This window comes from Seriola lalandi, unplaced genomic scaffold, assembly GCF_002814215.2.
Source record: "Seriola lalandi dorsalis isolate HSWRI2012SDOR001 ecotype SW California unplaced genomic scaffold, Sedor1 jcf7180002054487, whole genome shotgun sequence".
NCBI lineage: Eukaryota > Metazoa > Chordata > Actinopteri > Carangiformes > Carangidae > Seriola > Seriola lalandi.
The window spans coordinates 1,296,145-1,317,788 of NW_019525040.1; the positions used below are offsets into that span (position 1 = coordinate 1,296,145).

At 41.3% G+C, this 21,644-nt stretch overlaps 1 protein-coding gene across 1 annotated transcript in view; it reads left to right on the top strand.

Annotated features, from left to right (window-relative positions):
- Positions 1-21,644, top strand: part of ube2o (ubiquitin-conjugating enzyme E2O) — a 37,551-nt gene that overhangs the window by 8,008 nt on the left and 7,899 nt on the right. The window contains exons 2-18 of the mRNA XM_087175750.1: positions 10,163-10,222; positions 10,696-10,806; positions 11,615-11,712; positions 11,885-11,948; positions 12,339-12,482; positions 12,963-13,072; positions 13,339-13,489; positions 13,790-13,847; positions 14,903-15,065; positions 16,189-16,344; positions 17,742-17,896; positions 18,274-18,386; positions 18,593-18,721; positions 19,364-19,453; positions 19,547-19,871; positions 20,585-20,952; positions 21,102-21,282. Of these exons, the coding sequence (XP_087031876.1) occupies positions 10,163-10,222; positions 10,696-10,806; positions 11,615-11,712; positions 11,885-11,948; positions 12,339-12,482; positions 12,963-13,072; positions 13,339-13,489; positions 13,790-13,847; positions 14,903-15,065; positions 16,189-16,344; positions 17,742-17,896; positions 18,274-18,386; positions 18,593-18,721; positions 19,364-19,453; positions 19,547-19,871; positions 20,585-20,952; positions 21,102-21,282 (2,476 nt within the window). The remainder of the gene's footprint in view (positions 1-10,162; positions 10,223-10,695; positions 10,807-11,614; positions 11,713-11,884; positions 11,949-12,338; positions 12,483-12,962; positions 13,073-13,338; positions 13,490-13,789; positions 13,848-14,902; positions 15,066-16,188; positions 16,345-17,741; positions 17,897-18,273; positions 18,387-18,592; positions 18,722-19,363; positions 19,454-19,546; positions 19,872-20,584; positions 20,953-21,101; positions 21,283-21,644) is intronic.

The window sequence follows — 21,644 nt, forward strand, 5'->3', positions numbered from 1 at the left end:
TTATTTAGTCTACACGTGCTAATTAACTCAGCCACCAAAGTATTTATCCTGTCAGATTCAATATCAACACTTTTATTTTTCAAATAATCGTACTGATCTTGTGTGTGCTTGTGTTAACCTGCCACATTGCATTTGATTAGAAATGATGATACACTAAGGTGCTTTTCGTGGAATTTGTTGGAATATGGCTTTTGAAGCTGATGATGTGCCTGACAGTCTGCACTGGATATTTCAAACTGCACATTCTGCTCCAAATTTGCAACATTGACACCCTCAGATGAGCTTATGATTGTTGATGCATCCTTCAGTGTTTGCTCAGGAGCCGTCTGCAGGTGCTCAAGGTAGGCTGGCAGACGTTGGTGTAATCTGGGACATCACGCCGTATCCAAGGCCCGCCCAACAGCGCTTTGGTGCGCCAGAGCCTTAGTTATGGTTTTGAGCAGGTGCCAGGCAGGCCCAGGAACACACACACACACACACACACACACACACACACACACACACACACACACACACACAAACACACACACAAACTGCCAAATGTACACCCTCCACAGGCGATGGGCATCAGGTTTTGTCACCAGCCATTGAGTTATTACTACATGCTTCCTCTAAAAACAAGAATAACGGCTCTACAGCAGCGCTGCACCTGGTGAACAACATTTATTCAAACTGCAAGTGTTTCACGGTTTGTTTTTTTTCTCTGTATAATAAATAATGAAGCATTTTTTGGTTTGTTATTGACTTTAAATCATGTTATTGAGCTGACCTGCTGTCTAGATCGAATTGTGTGAGAAAGTTGGCTAGCAAGAAAAGACAAAGTGAAACAGTTCTGATTGTTTCAGTTCACATGTTATTGATGGACCATCATTAATGTACTGGTTGCTTTAACCTTCGCTTTACATTTGATATGCTTTTTTTTTGCATATTTAGATTTTTATTCTTTTTATTTAGATTTACATTGCCCAGTTCTTCGCCTCTGCTTCTCTAACAGACAGCAAACTCTATAGCTGCTAAATTTGAGGGTGACGCTGCACCTATGTCGTCATATTCCTCGTTGTCTTATACTTCAGTGTCCTCTCAGGAAGTTGAGATTGTGTTCCTGTCATCAGACAATGAGCCAGTGTGACAGAGGATGTCACCCTGAGATGAGATGATGAGCCTGCTCAGCAGGTGAAGGAAGAGGCGCAATAGCAGAAAGAGGGGAGATGAAATACGTTTTTTAGCCTGTTAGCCTTCTCTCTTGGGGCTCAAGGCTTTTATACTGAAACTAACTTGTTGTCCAAGTGAGAAATGGGACAAGGTGTGAACCTGACGTACTCTCTGTGCACTTGCCACCACATTTATCCTCTTTTTCCGTTATCCTCCTTCCCTTCTCAGCAATCCAGTCCAATTTTTCTCTATCCCTCCTCTTCTATCACATTACCATCACCTTCTTCCTTCTTTAATCCCCATTCTTCCCCCGTCCTTTCTGTCATATCACTTTTCGTCTCCTTCCATCCATTTTTCACACAACTTTAAGTCTTCAACCGTTAAGCGGTGTGTTCATGTCCTTCCTAAAAAAAGAATAGATTAATGGTATAGCATTCTGCATCTAAAAACCTCCTCCTTCACATGTCATTAAAGTAACCATGTCCAAGATGTGATGGTTTCAAGGTATTGTGATAAGTTACTTTTAAAATCATTAAATATAGCTGATTGTTATTTTTAGGTTGTTGACAGTGGGCTTTTTTCCGTGTTGTCTACCTGTGTTGTGTGACACACATCTGTGACACCATGTTGGACAATCCAACCCTGCTAATGCATTCCCACATGTATCACTTGTAATTACCACTTGGAGGATGATGTCAGCAGTTTGTATTTCCTGTAAATCTGATATGACTGGGACACAACAAAACATTTCTCTCCTCCTTTTCAACCCTCATCTTTTCCCCTCCCTAATGTGCTCCTCCCTTAACCTCAGTCTTCCCTTTTCCCTGTCCTTTCACTCCCCCTCCCTGCTCCATCTCCCCTCCCCCTGCTTCCCTGCTCCTTCGTCTTCCTCCCCCGCCAGCTCCACCTTTTCCTCCATCCTACCCTCTCTCCATCACTGCTGTGTTCACCTCAAACCTTCTCTTATTTCTCTTTTACCCTGTTTCGTCTTTCATCCTCTCCCAACCCATCCTGTAAACCAACTCCGCCTAACTGATGTCGTCCAGCTCCTGCCCTGAGATAATGGATCCCATATGATCCTTTATTTCTCTCTCTGTATAGACCACACACACACACACACACACACACACACACACACACACACACACACACACACACACACACGGGAATAGATGGACTCTGAAGTGACTTGCTTAGCTGCTGGAGCCTGCACCCATCCCACCAGCCATCTTTCCTCCCATCTCTTCTCTCTCTCTCTCTCCCTCCCTCCCTCCCTCATCCTCTCATCCTCCCTTTTTCCTCTGCAGTGTTGGCCCTGCCCAGTGGGGAGACTGTCTGCTCTCTCTCTACCCCTTCTAACTTCCCCTCCTTTTTCTGTCTCACTATCTGCTGTGTTTGCTGCGCTCTTGTCTATTTCTGGCTCTTGCTTTTGCTTCGTTTCCTCACTCTCTCGATCTCTCTCTCCTGGGATCTGTCTCAATCTCCCACTTTTTGGGCTGCCTGTCGTCTCCTCTGTGCCTTGTGCACTGCTCATCTTCATTTCCTCCCCGTCACATGCTGTCTACCTCTCCCTGTACCCTCCTCCCCTGCGCACTTTTCCTCTCACTTTTTCCATCTATTTTGTTCATCTTCATGATTGACTCCCTTGAGTATCCTTCATCCCATCCTAAATGTCCTACTCTATTTCTCCATCTTCTCAGCCTCTTTGTGACCGCATCTTTTCCCCTCTGATTTCATATTGTTTGTTTATGCTCTTCCTCCTCCTCCTATTGTACAGTTCTCTTTGTCCTGCAGCCCTTATTGCCTTCCTCCCCTTCCTGTATCTTTTCTCCATTGGTCCTTTTTTGTTTAATCTCTCAAACTACTCAGTAAGGAGACTGTTCTATGATAGATACTGTGTGTTATTAGTTCCCTCGTCTTTCCCCTGTGGCCTTGTGCCTGCTCTCATTTTAATAGAGCTGTGCACCCTTCCTGTGCGTCCCAATCAATAGCCTTCAGTCAGACAGCACTGTCCTGCAGCCGTGAGACGAAGGTATGAGGGTGTGAGGATTGATTGATGATTCAGTTGTTTATAGCCACATCAACCAAGACTTGATTTGGATTTAAGTTTTTGTTCCTCACATTTAAGGAAACACACCTATATCTCATTTTACTTTTGTATAAATTTAGATGGCAGTGTACCAAGAAAGGATATAGGGCATATCTTTGTTTATTTATTTATTTATCCTACTGAAATAATCATTAAGGTTGCCATCTTTGCTTAGTCATTGTCTAGTGTGACAACCACACTCTCCATTTTGTTTAGGAAGTGCAGCAGTTCTCCTGGCGAGAGAGCAGGAGGTGGGTGCTTTAACATGAGCAAACCAATACACACATGCCTTACAGGTTTGTTAATGAGTATTGTGTTTGTAGCTGTGTATATAGCCATATTTTTTGTGTTTAGGGCACAGTGAGCATACAGATAGACAGCAGAGAAGAGAATTGTTCTGCGGTGGTTTAGAAAGATTTCTTTGGATGCTGTGATACTTGTTTTACAGCCACCTTTCAAGTATACAAGGTGTGAGTGTTCAATCCTTGTGACAGATTTTGAGTGTATGACTTTAAGTAACCGGCTTGTCCACATCATGTGGGCCTACAAAGGCTCTGGAGTGTTGGATGGGGGAGTAGAAACTGCTGCCATGGTGAGTTAAAATGGTTAGCGGCTTAACAACAGCATACATGTTGTTAAACATTTTCCTGTCATTACCTCCGTCACTGGTGTTGCACTCACTGCAGCAAAGTAGCATTCTTTTTTTGATTCTACTTGTTGGGTATTATTTCACCATGCTGTTAAAAAAGAAGGATATAAGCAATCAGTGTTTCCTGAATGAGTGAACCCCAGGAGTCTCGGGATTTGTATGTTTAAATTCAATCAGATTTAAATCTGTGTTTCTCCCCACTCTTCATAGAGATGAATGGGGAGCAAAATCTGGTGTCACTGCATAAGAGTCCTACAAAAACAAGCTAGTTTAGGATATTGCCCAGAAAAAATTGATTCTGTTCCCAAAGAATCAACAGGACTCAACAGAGTAAAGGGTGTGGATCTAGGAAGCCTCTCTTATAAGGCCTTGCATACAGTAAATGTCTGCTCTCCTCTTGGAAAACAATAACAAAATAATTATCAATTCCCCAAATCCCAAGTTGCGTAGCAGAACCACGATTTGCTGGAGGCTGAAGGCTGAGATGCAGGATGTAGTGCTGCATGATGACTGCACCTTTGTTATCACTGATCGATATTTAACAGCATCTGTGGGTGGAATTTCACTTATAAGATATACATAGAGTAGAGGGAGGTGTTTGTGTGTGTGTGTGTGTGTGTGTGTGTGTGTGAGAGAAGAGAAATACAGTATGTGCACCCGTTACTATTGAATCCATTTGACTTCCTCTTGTGCTTGTGGATCAGATGGCTTGTTAGAATAGAAATGAGACAGAAGTCAGGACGAGAAAGCCTGGTGGTGTAAACTGACTGTCAGAGTGGAGAACAGGCGTGGCCCTGAGCTGCAGTCCTCTGCAGTGTCTCTTTCTCCCCCTCTTCTTCCTCCTTGTGCAGCACCTAAATAATGCTTGTGTTAATTAGGCCAGGAAGTCAAAGCAGTTACTGTCCCCTATCAATTCTTGTAATCAGCCCGGCCCCTTCTACCTTATCAGCCCCGATTGAGAAGTAGCAGAGGTTGTCTTCTATCTCCACCACACACACACACACACACACACACACACACACACACACACACACACACACACACACACACATCCATTCATGGAAATGGGCATGTCTTTTCCTTTTGTTGTCTGACTCCGTACCAACCACCACCTTAACTCCTCTCTTCTCGTCATCTACATGAGCCATAGCAACAGTCAGCTGCTTTGTTGTAACCTAGCTGCCTAGATATCTGATCATTTTGCAGTGCGCTCTTGCATTAATGCAGTGAGTATGTGTGACTGAGGATGCATGGCAAATCAGGATTTAAGTCCAGTTTTAATGAGGGCTATGCTCTGTATAGAGTATACTTGAGTCTGAAGCTGAAGATGTCAGTGAAGAAATGCATCTCTGCAGCTTTAGTGTGGGCATGTGTTGTTTTTGAGCGAACCTCATGTGTTTTAAGACACAGCTTTGGTTTCAAGGTGTCTCATTGAGATGTGTACTTAACATGAGTAACATAGAGAAGCCGCCCTGCCAGACGACAGGCATTTTCTTCATTTGCAGATTGTACAAAGTGATGACTTTCTCCCTTTCCTCTGATATCAAAGGCCTTTTCATAAATAAAAGGTCACCGGATTGCTCAGTGTTTTTCAGGTTTGACACTTAAAACACAGACATTTTAAATCTTTAGTACTTTTGTATTGACTGGACCCTGGACATCAGTATTCCCCTTACATTATGTTTTGGAATCAGAAACCTAGATAACCCCTTATCTTGGATAGATAATCCCTTATTGATAAGCCCAAATACCATAGCATGTAAACACCCCATGTAGGATTCTCATCGTTATCTACCATCGGGGCAGGTGCTTCCTCAGCTTCAGTTGGGTTAGTTACTTAAGTTTTGTGAAAAAAAATGTGAGGATATTGATTGTTTTTTTTTTTATTTTTATTGTGGACGTCTTTCATTACTGATTATCAGATGACAAAGGCAAATCAAGCAGAGAAGTAAACACTTGATACGAACTAAACCAAGGTCTTCCTGGACTGCTAAGATTTGCCCGCCACCCATCCTCGCAAGTTGACAGTATTGGTACCATATATATTGGTTATATGACATATGAAACCCTGGTTGTCTGGATCCGTTTATTATTTACTATTATGAGACTGTCATTGGTTCACTGCAGTTCCAGGGTGGAAATACGTAGTCATGGTGTTGAATGCTTATTTAGCTCATGATATGTCTAGTAAAAATACGATATGGACATGATAACAAGATTAAAAAATAGATTTTTATCTGAGGGGTTCTTTAAGAGAGAGACAAACACAGTGATACATTTGTCAGTACAGCTTACAAGGAATAATATGACCACAAAAAACAGGGAGTTTCCTCCATCAGAAACCTGCATATTGTTAAAATAGTGATGAATAGCCAAGTTTCTAATGCTCCAAAGCAAATGACATATCCTTAATAGTATCAAAACAAGGGTAAGCCTAAACTGGGACACCTAAGGTACCATCTGTTCAAGCAGCATATACTCTCTATACATATATATACGTGTATACTGCTGTCATCCCAGAGAAATACCTCCTTACAATGGAAAAAAAACTGTAATAGATTGTGAATAGTTTCATATTGCTGTGATTTGTGAGATAGCAGTATTCTCCCTCCTCTCTTGTCTCCTCCTGGAGGGGAATCACTCCTGCTGCAGGGACATGCTACTCTGTAGCAGCCGAGTATAATTTACACGATACAATTGCAAGATATCTATCATTAAATTGGAAATTAAAATTACACATAATAAGCGTAAGGGTTATACCACTGCCAACCAGCCATTTCATAATAGCTGTAGACCAGCAGATTCACATATTGGTCACGATTTACACAGAGAGCAATGGTTCTGTTGTTGTCGTCAGTAGTCTGGGGTACAGTGTGTTCTCAGGTGTTGTAATGCTCTATCCTGCCCTCTCTTACTGTGGGGTAAGTGGCATTGATTTAAACATAGTGTTTTTGAACTGATGAGGAAATCTACTACTACAGTAGCGCACTGCAGCATGATGCACTGAAAGAATATTAATGACGTGAGCTCTGTGTGTGTGTGTGTGTGTGTGTGTGTGTGTGTGTGTGTGTGTGTGTATTTATCTAAAAATGTTTTGTACATGAAAAGGTTTAGACGAGGAGGAAGACAGGCGTGTGAGTGTATGTGAGAGAGAGAGAGTGTGTACTCTAACCCCCAGCAGTAGAGACATGAGGAGCAGACAGGCTGCTGTTTAATAGATTACAAGGGAACATGGCGACCCATCGATCGCACACACACACACACACACACACACACACACACACACACACAGACACACTGTCACTCAATGGCTCTTCCTCTCCCAGAATTCAGTGGAGTAGGATTACAATGGGACAAAGCAGAAACACTACACTGCCAAGGACCCAGTAGAGTGTATGTGTTTGTGCATGTGCACGGGTTTATGAGTCTGACTTTTGGGGACAAATTTCAGACTAAAGACCAGTTCATTGGGGACAGCTTGTCCAATTGGGGTCCCCACTTGGGGAAAAGCAGATTATTCGATCTGTGGTTAAGGTTAACAAACATGGGTCCCTGTGTGTCCAGACTGCTTTTTGAAGGTTAAGATTTGGTGTTAGGGTTCAGGTTAGAATTAGTTTTAGGTAAGAGGAAGGGTAGGTGTTAAAGTTAGGAATTCTGCTGTGATGGTTAAGGTTAGGTCCTCAGCAATGCACCCACCAAGTTTGAAGTCGATTGGATGAGTGTCTGTCTGTCTTTTTCTTCCGACAACTTTGCAACCAGGCAGTTCTCAATTTATAGTTTAGAGTTTAACTCTGAGCCCCAAAAATAAGTCCCACTTTAAATTTCCCTTCAGTAAAAGTGAAAAACACCCCTGCACTGTCTACTTACTGCTGGTCTATTGATTTACCATCTTCTGCCTATAGGACCTTCATCAGGTATAAGGACAAGCATCACAACAGTTCCACATAGAAATACAGTATATACATAGTTGCAAGGTAAATCAGCAAAGCTAAAATATCATGACACTGATCAAAGTGATGATAAAAAGACTAAAGGTAGGCAAAGGGGCCAGTATTCATCATACACAGGATGCTTACAATTTTATCATGCATAAATAGAGCATTACAAAACATTCATATAACTGTCTACCGTCTGCATAACTAGACTATGCGTCCTCTGAGCAGCGCTACTTCTTCGGGGCAGACTGGATGCTACAGTGACTCGCTATTGGAAAGATCATCAGGCCAGACCGTGGCTACCTGGTTAGCATGCTAACCTAAGTAGAAGAAAAGAAGTGATAGAAATAGAAGCAAAACAAGATTTAACATTGGTGTGGCTTTAATGCTGAACTCGCAACATTTCTTCTAGACAGCTGTTATTGGTCATGTGAGCTATGTAGCAACAGCAAAACTTTAAAAAAAAATCCTTTAAATAATTTTATTGTGTTTGATGATTTAAGTTCAGTTCATCTGCAAACTTGCCTATCAAATACTTTTTTTTCTTAAAATGTATATTACAGGAGTGTGAGACACAGAGCAAGAACATTAAACACATAATTTTATATTCCTGTTCAATGAGTGATCTCTATGCTCCTATCACTATGTTGGCTTGTAAATTCTCTGGTATGATCATTACTTATGTTTATCTTGCGGAGCGGCAGTGTAGATAATGAAAACTGAAGGAATAAACATCAGCTACTTTCCTGAATAGTAAAGGGATGACATTGGTGTGAATGTTGGGTGAAACCCCACAACAAATATAAATACAAATATAAATATACATCACTACATTTTGCCTAATAGGATCTTTAGGGCCTCTATTGCACAATTTTGTTTCTGACTCAGTGTAAAGGAAGCAATGCTGTGGTGTGAAATTCTGTTGTAATTTCAAGTAGGTCAAGTACAGTACACTAAATGCATTACTGATGGGATTTAATATGCTGCTTCTTCTCTTTTAGTGATAACACAAATAAACGCAGAGATAAGCAGGATCACTGGGCTGGTTTATACTGTAATTGATGGTTTTAGATGCTAACTCATAGAGCTTATGTACGACATTATTCTTCACCTTGGAAATAGCAGGGGGTCTTTTTGTTGTCAGTTGTCATGAGCAAACTCCATCTGCTGATTAAGACTGTGAGATGAGGTTGAAAGTTTTGGAAAATGCTAGGATATAGACCTGGAGTTCATATGTCAAACTCTGGAAAAAAACTACTAAGGTGAATGTTATAGATTTTTTTTGTCACATTAATTATTAATCTTTGTGCTTCATATCTTGCAGGTGCCCTTTCTTTGACTTGCGTCCAGTCTTTATATCCGCTTAATTATTTTCAATGAGAACACAAGGCTCCAGGTTCTGGCAGAAAAACAGGTTTTTTCAGGATTTTGCCAGAGCGCAGTGTGATACATCCAGGAAGACACTGCTTTGTTTACCTCCTGATTGTTGTAAAATCTTGCCTCATATTATAAACTGCTGTGCAGTGTTTTCCTATCTGATGAGCCTTCAAACTCACAGATGTGTAACTCTAACTGGGTTTCCTGGATTATATTTCATTGTTTTACCGATAACTCCTTTTTTTTCCTTTTTTTTTTTTTTTAACTCAGGCCTGTTTTTAGTCTGAATGCTTGCTAACAGTGTGACACAGCAAAGCTTAGCTCACAGGAACAAGGTTTCCCTCTGGGACTTTAGCTTATGCCAAGTTTAGCCCAACAGCTGCTGTTCTGTGTACTCTGTCTCTCTCTGGGCTTGTAGTTCTTGATCAATACAGGTTTTGGTTTCATCCGTCCATTATTCTGTCTGTTCTGTAGTTGTAAACCACTTTGTTTTTCCAGATGCTATTTTTGTGTCCATGTTGATTAAATAATTGATAGTGAAAATGTGTGCATTGACACCATCAGTGTTCATGATACTGCTGGATTCTCAAACTGGGGGCTCATGCTGGCCAGCTCAGCGAAATGTGTCTCTCTGTTTAGACGACAAAACCATTTTATCTGCTCTCAGGGGGCGTTAAGGCTCTGCTGACTGTGCATGTTGCAGTCTTCATGGCTGTGAGCTGGGACAGAACGAGGGTGTGACAAATCATATCAGTCATATTGTCGTGGTCTAAGTGTAAATGGTTTATCAAATGGTCATTGATGTGCAGAGTTCTCCTCTGCAGTAAGGGTTATTATAAGAAAATGATGATCCAGTTTCAGTGACAGCAGCTTCTGTTGGTGTAAGATGTCTTAAAGGTGAGGGCACCCAGCTGTGTTGGCCACCATTTTCTAAACTTTTTTTTTCTCTGTCTTTTACAGCTGAAACTTGAAGATCGATCTATTGTCATCAGAGACATTGTGCGACGGAACAATTCAAATGTAAGTGAAGTCCTCAGTCTGCATCTTTTTTTGTTGTCTCTAACCTTCTCCCTTTTCACTTCACCTCCTTCATTTTGTCTTATTACTTCCAGCTCTTTTTCAATCAGCTCTCCCATTGTCAGTCATGTCACAGCTCACTGCTCCGTTCCTCTTGCTGCATCAGACATGACTGGAATATTATTGCAGGTCGACGCTAACACAGGACTAAAAGGAGGCTCTTTGTGTTGACACAGTGCAACAGCTCAATCTGAATATAAATACAACATTAAACTTAAAAACGACATTTGTTTTGGTTGAAATTCAAGTGTTGTTTTGTTCATAAGTTATCAGACCAGTGATGCTGCTGGACACCACTAAAATTTAAAAGCTTACAAGCAAAACCTGTAGGTTTCCATTGATGAACAGGATATTGTAATGTAGATAATGTAGTGATAGTATGATGACATGCTCAACCTGTCTTCGTTGCATTGCAGGACAACCAGTGCGGTATTGTGACCAACATTGACATCGAGTGTGCAGTGAAACTCGTGGGAACAAACTGTGTTTTGTATCCAGTTAACAGCAAAGACCTGCAGCACATCTGGGTAAGAGAGGAACGTTTTAATTTGCAGTAAATCTGTGGTAGCGCTTTATTTTACACATGTACAATTTCCTATAAGTGATTTCCTATGAAATTTCCTGGAAATAACTGTTATAAAAATCAGTAACAAGTACAGCAATGATTTATTTTACGGGTTCTATATTTTCCATCTAATTTCCTGGAAACTTGTCTCATAATATCCTAAAAATTTGCTGGTTTTACTTGTTAATTATTAAGATATTTTGAAGACATGCCTACACACTTCAGTACTAATTATAAGGGAAAAGTTATAGTTACAGCTGTATTAAGTACCCCCTCATTACGCCGACCAGCCACAACATAAAAACCAGTTTTAGGTCTTGGCTGATTGGTGTAGACCTCCTCTGTCATTAATAATAATCTGATTTTGTTTTTTACAGTCAGTAATGCAGACGACAAACATTGTCTTGCATAGCATGTTGAGCAGTATAAGCAAGGAGTGTGTTTCATTGTGTTGTTTAGGAAATTAAATGTTAAGTAATCATGATCAATACACACATGTTCATGTATTTGATTAATCACATGCTAAATTACTGAAACCACCTTCAAAACCTCTGTAACTTTGAATAAAAACTTACCGCAGTCCAAACAGTCTCTAGTGTCTCAGGGACCTAGAGTGAATAATCTGTAGTGACTGTCATTAGAGAGTCGTGTAGAAAAGGACACTGACCTAAACTATTATTTTGTCCCTTCAAAATTACTATGTCTAACATCAAAATTTGATAAAATGATCATGATCATGAACTGATCATTGTCCTGTTCCTGATCTTCAGTCTTTTATGTACGGCGACTACATTGCCTATGACTTCTGGCTGGGGAAAGTGTACGACCTGACTAATCACATCATCCTCAAGCTCTCCAATGGAGCCAGGTAGACTGTGTGTGTGTGTGTGTGTGTGTGTGTGTGTGTGTGTTCGTGTGATTATACAGCATGTACTGTGACCATGTGGTAGTCTGTCGCAGTGTCTGCATGCTGGCACACATTCATCACTGCCAAATCCAGTCAATGTCGACCCACTGTCCTCCCCTTTCCCACCCTCCAGGTGCTCCATGAGTGTGGAAGACGGTGCCAAGCTTTACGACGTCTGTCCACATGTCAGTGATTCGGTACGTAGCCACGAGCTCTCATCTGTCACTTCAGGTGTTCGCACTTTCTGAAGTTCTCTGCTGCTGCAAGTTGAACAGAACAGCTGTTAATCGGGGTCAGGTCACTTTTGAAAAAGCTATAGCCAGACAGAAATGAAATGAGTCGTCTGACACTGGCTTATATAGGCTGTAGAAGATTGTTCTACAGGTACAACCTTGCATGATAAAACCCTAAATCATATGCATAATCTCCAAATTAAAATTTTACGGTTTATTTCACTGACTTTTTCCGAAGTTTTATCAAGTGAATTTTGTTTAGTCATACATGTTGAGTATAATGCATCGTTTGTATCGGCATTATGTTTTCTGTTGTTTGTCTTGTTACACTCTTATTACTGTGTTGTTTTTCAGGGTCTGTTCTTCGACGAGGCGTATGGTTTCTACCCAGGGCAGGTCCTGATCGGTCCGGCCAAAGTCTTCTCTAATGTACAGTGGCTGTCAGGGGTCAAACCTGTCCTCAGCAGGAAGTGCAAGTTCAGGGTTGTGGTAGAAGAGGTAAGACGGTGATGATGGCTCTTTCTTCTCCGCATATCACACTTAACATCTGTCAGTTCACACGCACAGAAATAAAAATGCTGCTGTGATAAGAAAGTGCAACCCGTCACTGAATCAAAGTATCATCATTTCCAACTCTGTAGTAGAGTTTTCATTATGAATAATTGCGACTGACTCTAGAAGCAGTTCTTTCTCCAACACAGTACTTTGTTATACAACGCAAAGCAGTTCTTGTTTTAGTAACAGAAACAGGAGAATTAAAATCTCTACCGTGATGACATGATGATGGGATCATTTTACACATATTATATCCACATTTAGAGCTCTGCATGAACGCCTAGGTCACGATTACTTCCCCCATCAAACCTAGCTCTGTGTTGGATGGAGGGAAACATACTATAATCAAAACAACAATAACATTTAATTATGTATCATACATTTTTTCTAAATGGTTCTGTGTTGTCATTGTGCTTTCCTCAGGTAAAGGTGGTTGAACTGAAAGTGACATGGATCACCAAGAGCTACTCCCCAAAAGGCTCCGATAGCGTCTATCCACCTTCCTCCACCATCACACAGGAGAATCTCTGCCGGTCAGTAGGAATATCAATCTGTGTGTCCTTGCACAGATTTATGTATGCCTTCTTATTTAGGATTGCTTTAAATTTTATTTTCTCGCAGCTTTAAGAATTTAAATAATATACTAAATGCGACATCTTGTGTTTTTGCACTGCTCTTCCAAGATATCTGTTTTTAGTTACAGGAAATCAAAGAACTGTGGTCCAAAAAACAGAACACATACAAACTGATCTGTGTTATGTTGCCCACGGTGTAATGTGACTCTCCTGGTTGCGTTTAGGGTGAGACGTCTGGGCTACTACGACCACACCCAGAGGCAGCTGGGAGAGAGAGCCCTCTACGTCTTTCCTGCAAAGGGAGATGCCACACGCATCACCTGTGAAGGACCCGAGGGTGCAGCTGTCCTACCAGAAGACCCTGTGGCCAGAAAGGTGTGGATAAAATGTGTTTATAGATAGATTAATTGTGTTCTTGTATCTGAAGAAGATGTTACCTGTTGACACAGCCTGTTACCCCGCCATGAGCATATTAACACTTAGAATCGCTTGCTTTACACAAGAAGTTAATGAAGAGTAGATGATTATGGTGTCGGGTATATTTTAAGAAAGTCCCTCTTTGAATGTTGGTTACCCCTTTTTATCACAGAGACTCTCAGTACTTGTAAACAGCCACACATTTTTTGATCATCTTCAGTCTGTCTCTGTGTGTGCCTGTGTGTTTGTTTCCTGCAGCTGAAAAGGATGTTCAGAAAGGATCTGGGGAAGAAGACGGAGAACGCCGACACACAAGGTAGCAAACGGCACACTGCAGAAAACACCAGAGGAACACCCAGTACACACAGACACACTTCTGCTCTCTAATTCTGTCATTGTCTCTCTGTTGCCTCTGTCATGAACTCAACTCTAGACTCTAGATACTGTTGAAGAATTTGACTCAACCAAAAATAGATGTGCAGAAATGTAAAGTAGAGTCAGACTACTTATTACATATAAATTGGTATCCACTGACATACTGGCTGCTAGCGAACAAAAAATGCTGAAGATGTGTTTTTGATTTGAGTGCAATCTGTTGACAATAAGTTTATTTTACAGTTGGAAAATCTACTGAAATATAGGTTTTCTTTCTTCAGTCTATCTAGTCTCCGAGAACGCTGCTCCAGTGGTCATCACACAATCATTAGTCAAACACATGAACATTAGTCAGAGCCTTTACCATCTCATCACAATAATGAGACAGAAATGAGAGCAAGTGCAGATGAACTGGGGTTTAAATTAACATTGGATGTGAAACGATGAGCATAAAGAGGGCATAAAATACGTTTTCTCTCAGCACACACACACACACACACACACACACACACACACACACACACACACACACACACACACAAAGCTCTCAATTATTTATTGTGAGTAACATGAGCATTATTTTTTGCTAGCATCCTCTCTAAAGTAGCTGGGAACGAAACATCTCCATGCAAAGTCACTGATTTAAATTTCCTGTGAGACATCAGCCGGTCCTTTTCACAAATGGAGCTCAGCACAGAGGGAACGGACTAATCAGAACTTGTGCTGAAGTGCGGCACACTTCAACAGAAAAATACATTTGCTGCATGATTCAGGAAAATAGAGGATGACTTTGTCTCTCTGGTTAAATGTGAAATGTATTTTACCTTCTAGCTGCATGAACATCAATAATCTGTAAAGGTACTCTACATGATCTCCTCTAAATGATCATGTGTTTTTTACCGTGTACAGTACCGCTTTATTCTCTGCTTTTCCAAGTGTTTCCTCCACGCCTTAAATTGAAATACTAATACATGCTTTTTCACCGTCTCTCACCAGGTGAACACAAATCAGAGCAGACAGACTCATCTCACTCCAACAACAACGGCCCTGTGGTGCCCATCCAGAACCCCCCAGACTCCCAGAGCGCCGACGACGCCTTGACTGAACACGGGGAGCAGGACGCTGACGACGAAGCTGCAGAAGACACTGATGACACCAGGTGTGTTGAGATTTCGTTTGCTCCTTGTTTTAAAATTATATCGGTGTGAATGTGTGGAAGTGTGAGAGGCACTTGATGAACAGCCCGTGTCAGCCACTTGTCCGCTTAAAGTTTATTAACATGAGCTTTTGCAACGTATGATGTGATCTGATGCAATAGTGCAGCAACAAAAACTTTATTCGTGAAGATTGAAGGTTGACATTTCTGTCTCTGAGGGATGTTGATTCAAGCCTGGATTTATTTGAGGAGCTGTGTTGGAGTGTATTACCTACAGGGTTCATAGGCTGAATCTAGTGAGTCTCTCAGCGCTGCTGCACAGATTTATCTATTTGAATGTGGCACCTTTGCACTGATTTACTAAAAGTCATGCAGGAATGACAGCTAATTATTCTGCCTGTTACCTTGCAGGTGCACGGTTTCAATCTAATATTAGTCTCTCAATGTCGATTATGCTTTGTTAAATTTAATTTGTATAATTATTGAAGTTGAGCTACTTGCTAATGAAATCCTTCTCATGAGAGTGTTTGTGTGTGATGGAGAGAGAGGGAGACAGACGGTAACATGCGGCACACACTTTAATTAGGTTAATGTTTAATTGTACTTTATCACCTTTTCATTACTGAAATGTGGGATTTAGTTAAACAGGACAAGTATTCCTTTAAATATAAGTGATGGGGATATGTTTTGTCAGTTTGGCAGCCAAAGGCTGAAGCTTGGCTGAGAGCCTCGCAACCATTTCTAAAAGTTAAAGTCTGAGCCTGTTCAGCACAAAAAAAAATTACCACAGAGCTGAATCATCGTCTCTTATATTTTATAACTTCAAACTAACAAACTTTTCAGCAAAAATGCCAAATCTTTTTCTTGTAATTTGAAGATGTTACCTTGGGCTCTATATTTTGTGAGGCACATTCCTCACTATTATCTGACAATATATAGAGCAAACAATTCATCAGTTAATCAAGAAAATGATCCACAGATTAATCAGTAATGAAAATAAATGTCAGTTGTTGCATACTTGATATAAAATGACACAAAAAATGTACTTATTCAGTCTAATGATCCTTAACCTGTAGCATGAAAAACATCCTGTGTATGTATTTTTCAATTGTAACTTCGGTTGCAGCTCTCTGACGTCATCGGCAAGCTCCACAGCTTCCTCTCAGAGCGGTGGTCTGGGAACAAACCGTAAGAAGAGCATCCCGCTCTCCATCCGCAACCTGAAGAGGAAGCACAAGAAGAAGAGGACCAAGTTCTCCCGCGAGTTCAAGCCCGGAGACCGGTGGGTGGTTTGTTCTTCATTTCTCTTCAATTTTCTGTCCCTCTTTTGGCCTTTTTTGCTACAATCCATATCACACGTTTTGCTGTTTGATACTTCTCTGTATCCATTCATACAATAATCCTCTATTGGCAAATTGTGTTTCTGTCTGTTGGCAACTTTTCTGTACGTAGCGACTCATCAGTCCACTCTGGTGACTGCATTTCTCAACAGCGATTGATCCAGTGTCTTTTTTAGAAGTCTGGAGAGCAATTTAAGTGTTCTGACATTTGGCAGATCTATAAGGCTGATGGCTTGATGACGATGCTTCCCATAATCCCATACATTTGGTGACCTATCCTGCTGCTGTGTCAGGAAGTTGATGTAAAAATTAGACCAATGACATCATCTGTTACCGACTGTTAAAGCAACCAATAGCTGCTTTGCCTGCAAAAAAAAAAATTGTGTCTGCCTGTCTGTTTGTCCAGGCTCTCTCTTGTTTGTCAAGTGGCTCATGTCTCGATCTGTCTGACAGTGACACCGGAGCTTGGCAACACGCACATCAAGACTTTCAGAGCAGTCTACTGATTGTCATTTTTTTCTACCACACACTGTCACACACATCCTCAGCTTACAAAACACAGAATGCACCATGATACTGCAGGTTTTCTACTTTTTGCCATTTAGTCTAGTTTAGAAATTCAAGTTTTCCAAAGCAGAAAGTTTGACGTCACTAGTCTGGGCAGATGGCATGATTCTGTTTTCGCATTAAATGAAAAGATGTTAGACTTTTTCAAACCTGCGCTGCCGTCTTGTTTTTGACTCCTCTGGGCTTGACTGGATGTTATTGCAGATCAGGAATTTTTCATAGTCTCTGATGCAGGGAGATGATGCTGATATTACTCTAAAGAAGGCAGCATTATACTAGAATTTAAATCATAATAGGCTTGTGAACCAGTCACGTGTTTATAGTCAACACTGTCACATGATTGCTTTATTTGTGTCAGTGTATCATTAATTTCTTTTAATTACGCCTTTTTTGTGCTGAATAATTTAATCAACAATGAGACTAAGAGGATTTGTGCACTTATCGCATCTCATCATTTCTCAACAAGCGATTCAAAGAGGTGGATGGCAGTGAGGCAGATAGACGCAGCAACATGCCAAGAAGGGAGACGAATGTAGTGGCTGGGTGAAGATAAATGGCTCAGTAGATAAGAAGACTGTATCAGTAGAGGGGAAAATAACAGCAGGAATCACCTATTATAGCTTTCCTTTTGTGATGAGTGAACAGTAGGTGACTACAAGCGAGAAAAGGTCCTTAATATAATAAAAAAGCAAGGTTTTTAAATCGTTCACATTTACATCTGAGCCATCAAACACAATATACAAGTCTCATATGTGTGTGTGTTTTTGTGCAGAGTGGCGGTGGAAGTTGTATCCACAAAGACCACAGCTGATGTAATGTGGAAGGACGGGCGGGTGGAGAAGGGGATCCGATCAAACGACCTCATCCCCATCCAGCACCTCGACAGCCACGAATTTTGTCCCGGGGACTTTGTAGTAGACAAACGACGTAAGGAAAATTTAATGAATTAAATATTTTTCTAATGATGAATTTGATGATTCGTTGATTTCTTTGTTCCCTTTGACTTTGTAGACGAGTGAAGATGCAGGATGTCAGATTTCTGTCCCTGTGGACTGTGATGAGGTGTTTTTTATATAGGCCACTCTACCACCTAGTACCTACAGTATCTAGGTCATTTGCTGAAAGCGTGCCAAGTTTATGTTTATGTGTGTTAAATTTGGCCAGAAAATACAGAGATTTATTTAAAGGATGCAATGTTACATCCAGTTTCCATTTTCTTCTAGACAAATACATTTTTCTTTGTATTTAGAGCTTTTTCTGGTTTTGCTTGTGAAACTGTGTACGTGTTTGTCTGCTCGCCGCAGCCCAAGCCCTCCAGGACCCAGGGGTGTACGGTGTCATCCAGTCTGGTGATCACAAGGGCAGAACATGTGTCGTCAAGTGGATCAAACTCAACTCCTCAAGTGATGACGTGGAGGTGAGTCAGGAGCACAAGACAGCAGTGTTTGTGCTTCAAAGAGAATGAAAACACTTGATGTTTGGGTGTTTGTGAGTGTGTTGGAGAAAAGGAAAAGCTAAAAGAAATTGTCTCTGGTAGCCATAGTAACTTCACTACATATATTCATATACCGTTAGCAGATGGTTTTATTTTGTTGATACCTGGATGTTTTTGTTTTAATCCAGGTTATCGGTATGGAGGAGGATGTCAGCGTCTACGACATTGCAGATCACCCAGATTTTCACTTCCGCACCACTGACATCGTCATCAGGATATGGAACTCAGAGAACGGACAGAACGACTGCGAAAATGAGGTGAGAACAACAACAACAACAACAACAAAAAAAAAAAAATACTAATACTAGTTCTTTCATCTGCCTGTCTTTCTTTCTGTCTTTCATATGCACTGCACTGAAGGTGTTCCTGTATTTAGTCTGACCTCATTGACATTTGAACAAATGTAAGACGCAACATGAAGTCGAATCAACAGTTTCAACACAAACTGAAGATTAAAACCTCATGAAAGTGGACTCTTGTGTTAAACTGCATTAATTTTATCTTGGAGGAACAAATAACCTGGGAACAGAGTGTATACATTTTGATATGAAATTATTGATTAGATTGTTGTCATGAAATTCAATATTGTAGAGGGAGGATTTTTATTCTCTTGCACTTCCCTCAGACCAAGATGTCAAAGTCATGCTCTTATAAGGATAGCCTTTTCTGATATTAATGAAAACATGTTATTTTTAGCATTACTCCAGTTTAGGCTTTAAGAATATTTTATTTAATTTAAGTCATCAGTATATACTTTTCATCCAACAGTATTGTATTGTGGGCTTATTAACATTGCAGCCTTAGTTCTGTTGGTCTTGTTGTCATATAAAGTTTTTGTTTTGTCATATCTTTTCTTGGTTGTTGATAATGGTCGATTCTCTACATCTACCCTCCCTCAGACTTCAGTAGGACAGGTGTCCAGGGTGGATGTGAGCAGCAAAGTAGAGGTGGTGTGGGCAGACAACTCTATGACCATCGTCCTGCCACAGGTAAATATTTCTACCTGATAAAACTTGGTGTAAGTTTTGACATTAGAGGTGAGACGTCTGTTGCTGATGGTCTCCTGATGATCACACACACAGCACCTCTACAACGTGGAATCTGAGATCGAGGAGACGGACTACGACTCCGTGGAGGAGACCAGCAGCGTCCTGTCCACCGAGGAGTGGGAGGATGAGAGCGACAGCTGGGAGACGGATAACGGCCTCACCACTGAGGACGATAGCCACGTCAACAATGCGGATGTCAACGACACTGCGACCCCGACCCCCACACCCACTGGCTCCACGACCTTCATCATCCCCCCACAGGAGGGGATTAAAGCCGGGGTCACCAGCCCCACTAAAGGAGTCCCTGGAGAGGAGGGAGAAGCATCTGTGGCTGTAGCCAGTCCTGCCTCTGGAGGAGGTGAGGATCTTTACTTCCAGCATTTACTGTGTATTATTGTTCATTTCAAGGGTAATAGTGTTAACTCCAACTGCTTAGTGGTAATAAAACATTACAGAGTTGTCTGGATTGCAAGGCCATTTTATTCATCTGGGTTATTACAAGAGAACTCAACACACCTTATATCAAATTGCTTTCAATACAAACAACACTTATTTACAGATATAATGAATAAAATGCAACAACATGTTTATGGTGTGTATTTTGAGTCAGTCCCACATGCACTGTCCTGCTGACATTAATTTTAATTAGTAGACCAAATGTCCTTTAATCCACCGTTGAAAATAGTGTCAACATATGCAATATTTTCTCCTATTTGAGGAATGTTTGCTGAAACATTTGTTTTAGGAAATAAATAATAAATACACATTGTTGATTTGGTCTTTCCATGGGATTTGTTGTCAGTAACAGAGATGGAGCTGCATATTAGCATTTTGTTCAGTCTTGTTCAAGTTGGTTTACAGGTTGCACTGACTGTAGGTTTCCTCAATCACAATGAGTGAAAGTGATCTTGAATTTTAAACAACACGGTAAATAACTTTTATTTCAGTGATGTTCAACATCAGTTGATGCTTTCACATCACAGACAATGTTCCACCTGTGTCTTGTTTGACATTTCTCTTTAATTATACTTGCAGCAGTTTGTTATATGCTAATTAATTCCGCCCTCTTAGGAACCACTCCAGGAGGCGCAGTCAACGGAGCGGAGAAGACCAGTAAAGATGGTGCCTCTCGGGGCTTCAGGGAGTTGAAGGAGGCCTTGAAGATCCTGGAGAGCCTGAAGAACATGACTGTGGAGCAGCTGTGGACTGGCGGCTCTCCAACCTCTCCAACCTCTGCTGAACCAGCTTCCACGACTAATGTAGCGAGTTCAGTGACGCCCACAGCCCCTGAGAAACCCACCAAGGAGAAACGCTTCCTGGATGACATCAAGAAGCTGCAGGAGAACCTGAGAAAGACGCTGGATAACGTGGCCATCGTGGAGGAGGAGAAGATGGAGGCTGTGGTGGAGGCAGGAGGGAGTGGAGGAGCAGGGACAGAGGTTGGTGTTAAATGGATCTATAACATGGCAGAGTTCATTAATTTTGTGCACAATTTCTCCAGTGCAATCTAAATAAATCAATAAGTGCGACATTGTGACATTTCCTGTCATTAGATTGTGTTTTAACCTGCCGGTGTGTTACTGTTCAGGCGGAGAGAGCTGGAGAGGAAAAGCCCCAACAGGAGCCCCAGACACCAGTTGGTGGACAAGAGTGGCCCAGTGAGTTTCTCAGTGACACACCAGTACTGTGCCAACAGAGTGGTGGCAAGCCTGGCGTCACCTTCACCAGTGCCAAGGGAGAGGTGTTCTCCGTGCTGGAGTGGGCACCAGGTGAGAAATCAGGATTTAATTCCTTGTTTGCTTCTTTTCTTCTCTCTCTGCCTCCTGTTATTCTTTTCCTCTTTTTCGCTCTTTCTCTCCCTCAATACAGCTTTTTCTCTTTTTCTTTGATCCCTCCATTTGTCTCATTTGATTTCTGTTCTGTGTTGTTCGAGCTGATTGAATCAAAGACTTGTTGTAGAGCTGTGAGCACATACTTCAAACATGAGCTCATGTGATAATGGGTCATTGGCGCTTCAGATCTCATCGTGGTTTATGTTAATCTCATGTTTTGTGTCGGTTGAGTTTTGGCAAGAGAACCTGTCTTGTGTCCAGTCAGACACCACACAGAAGACACCACATTTCTTCATTAA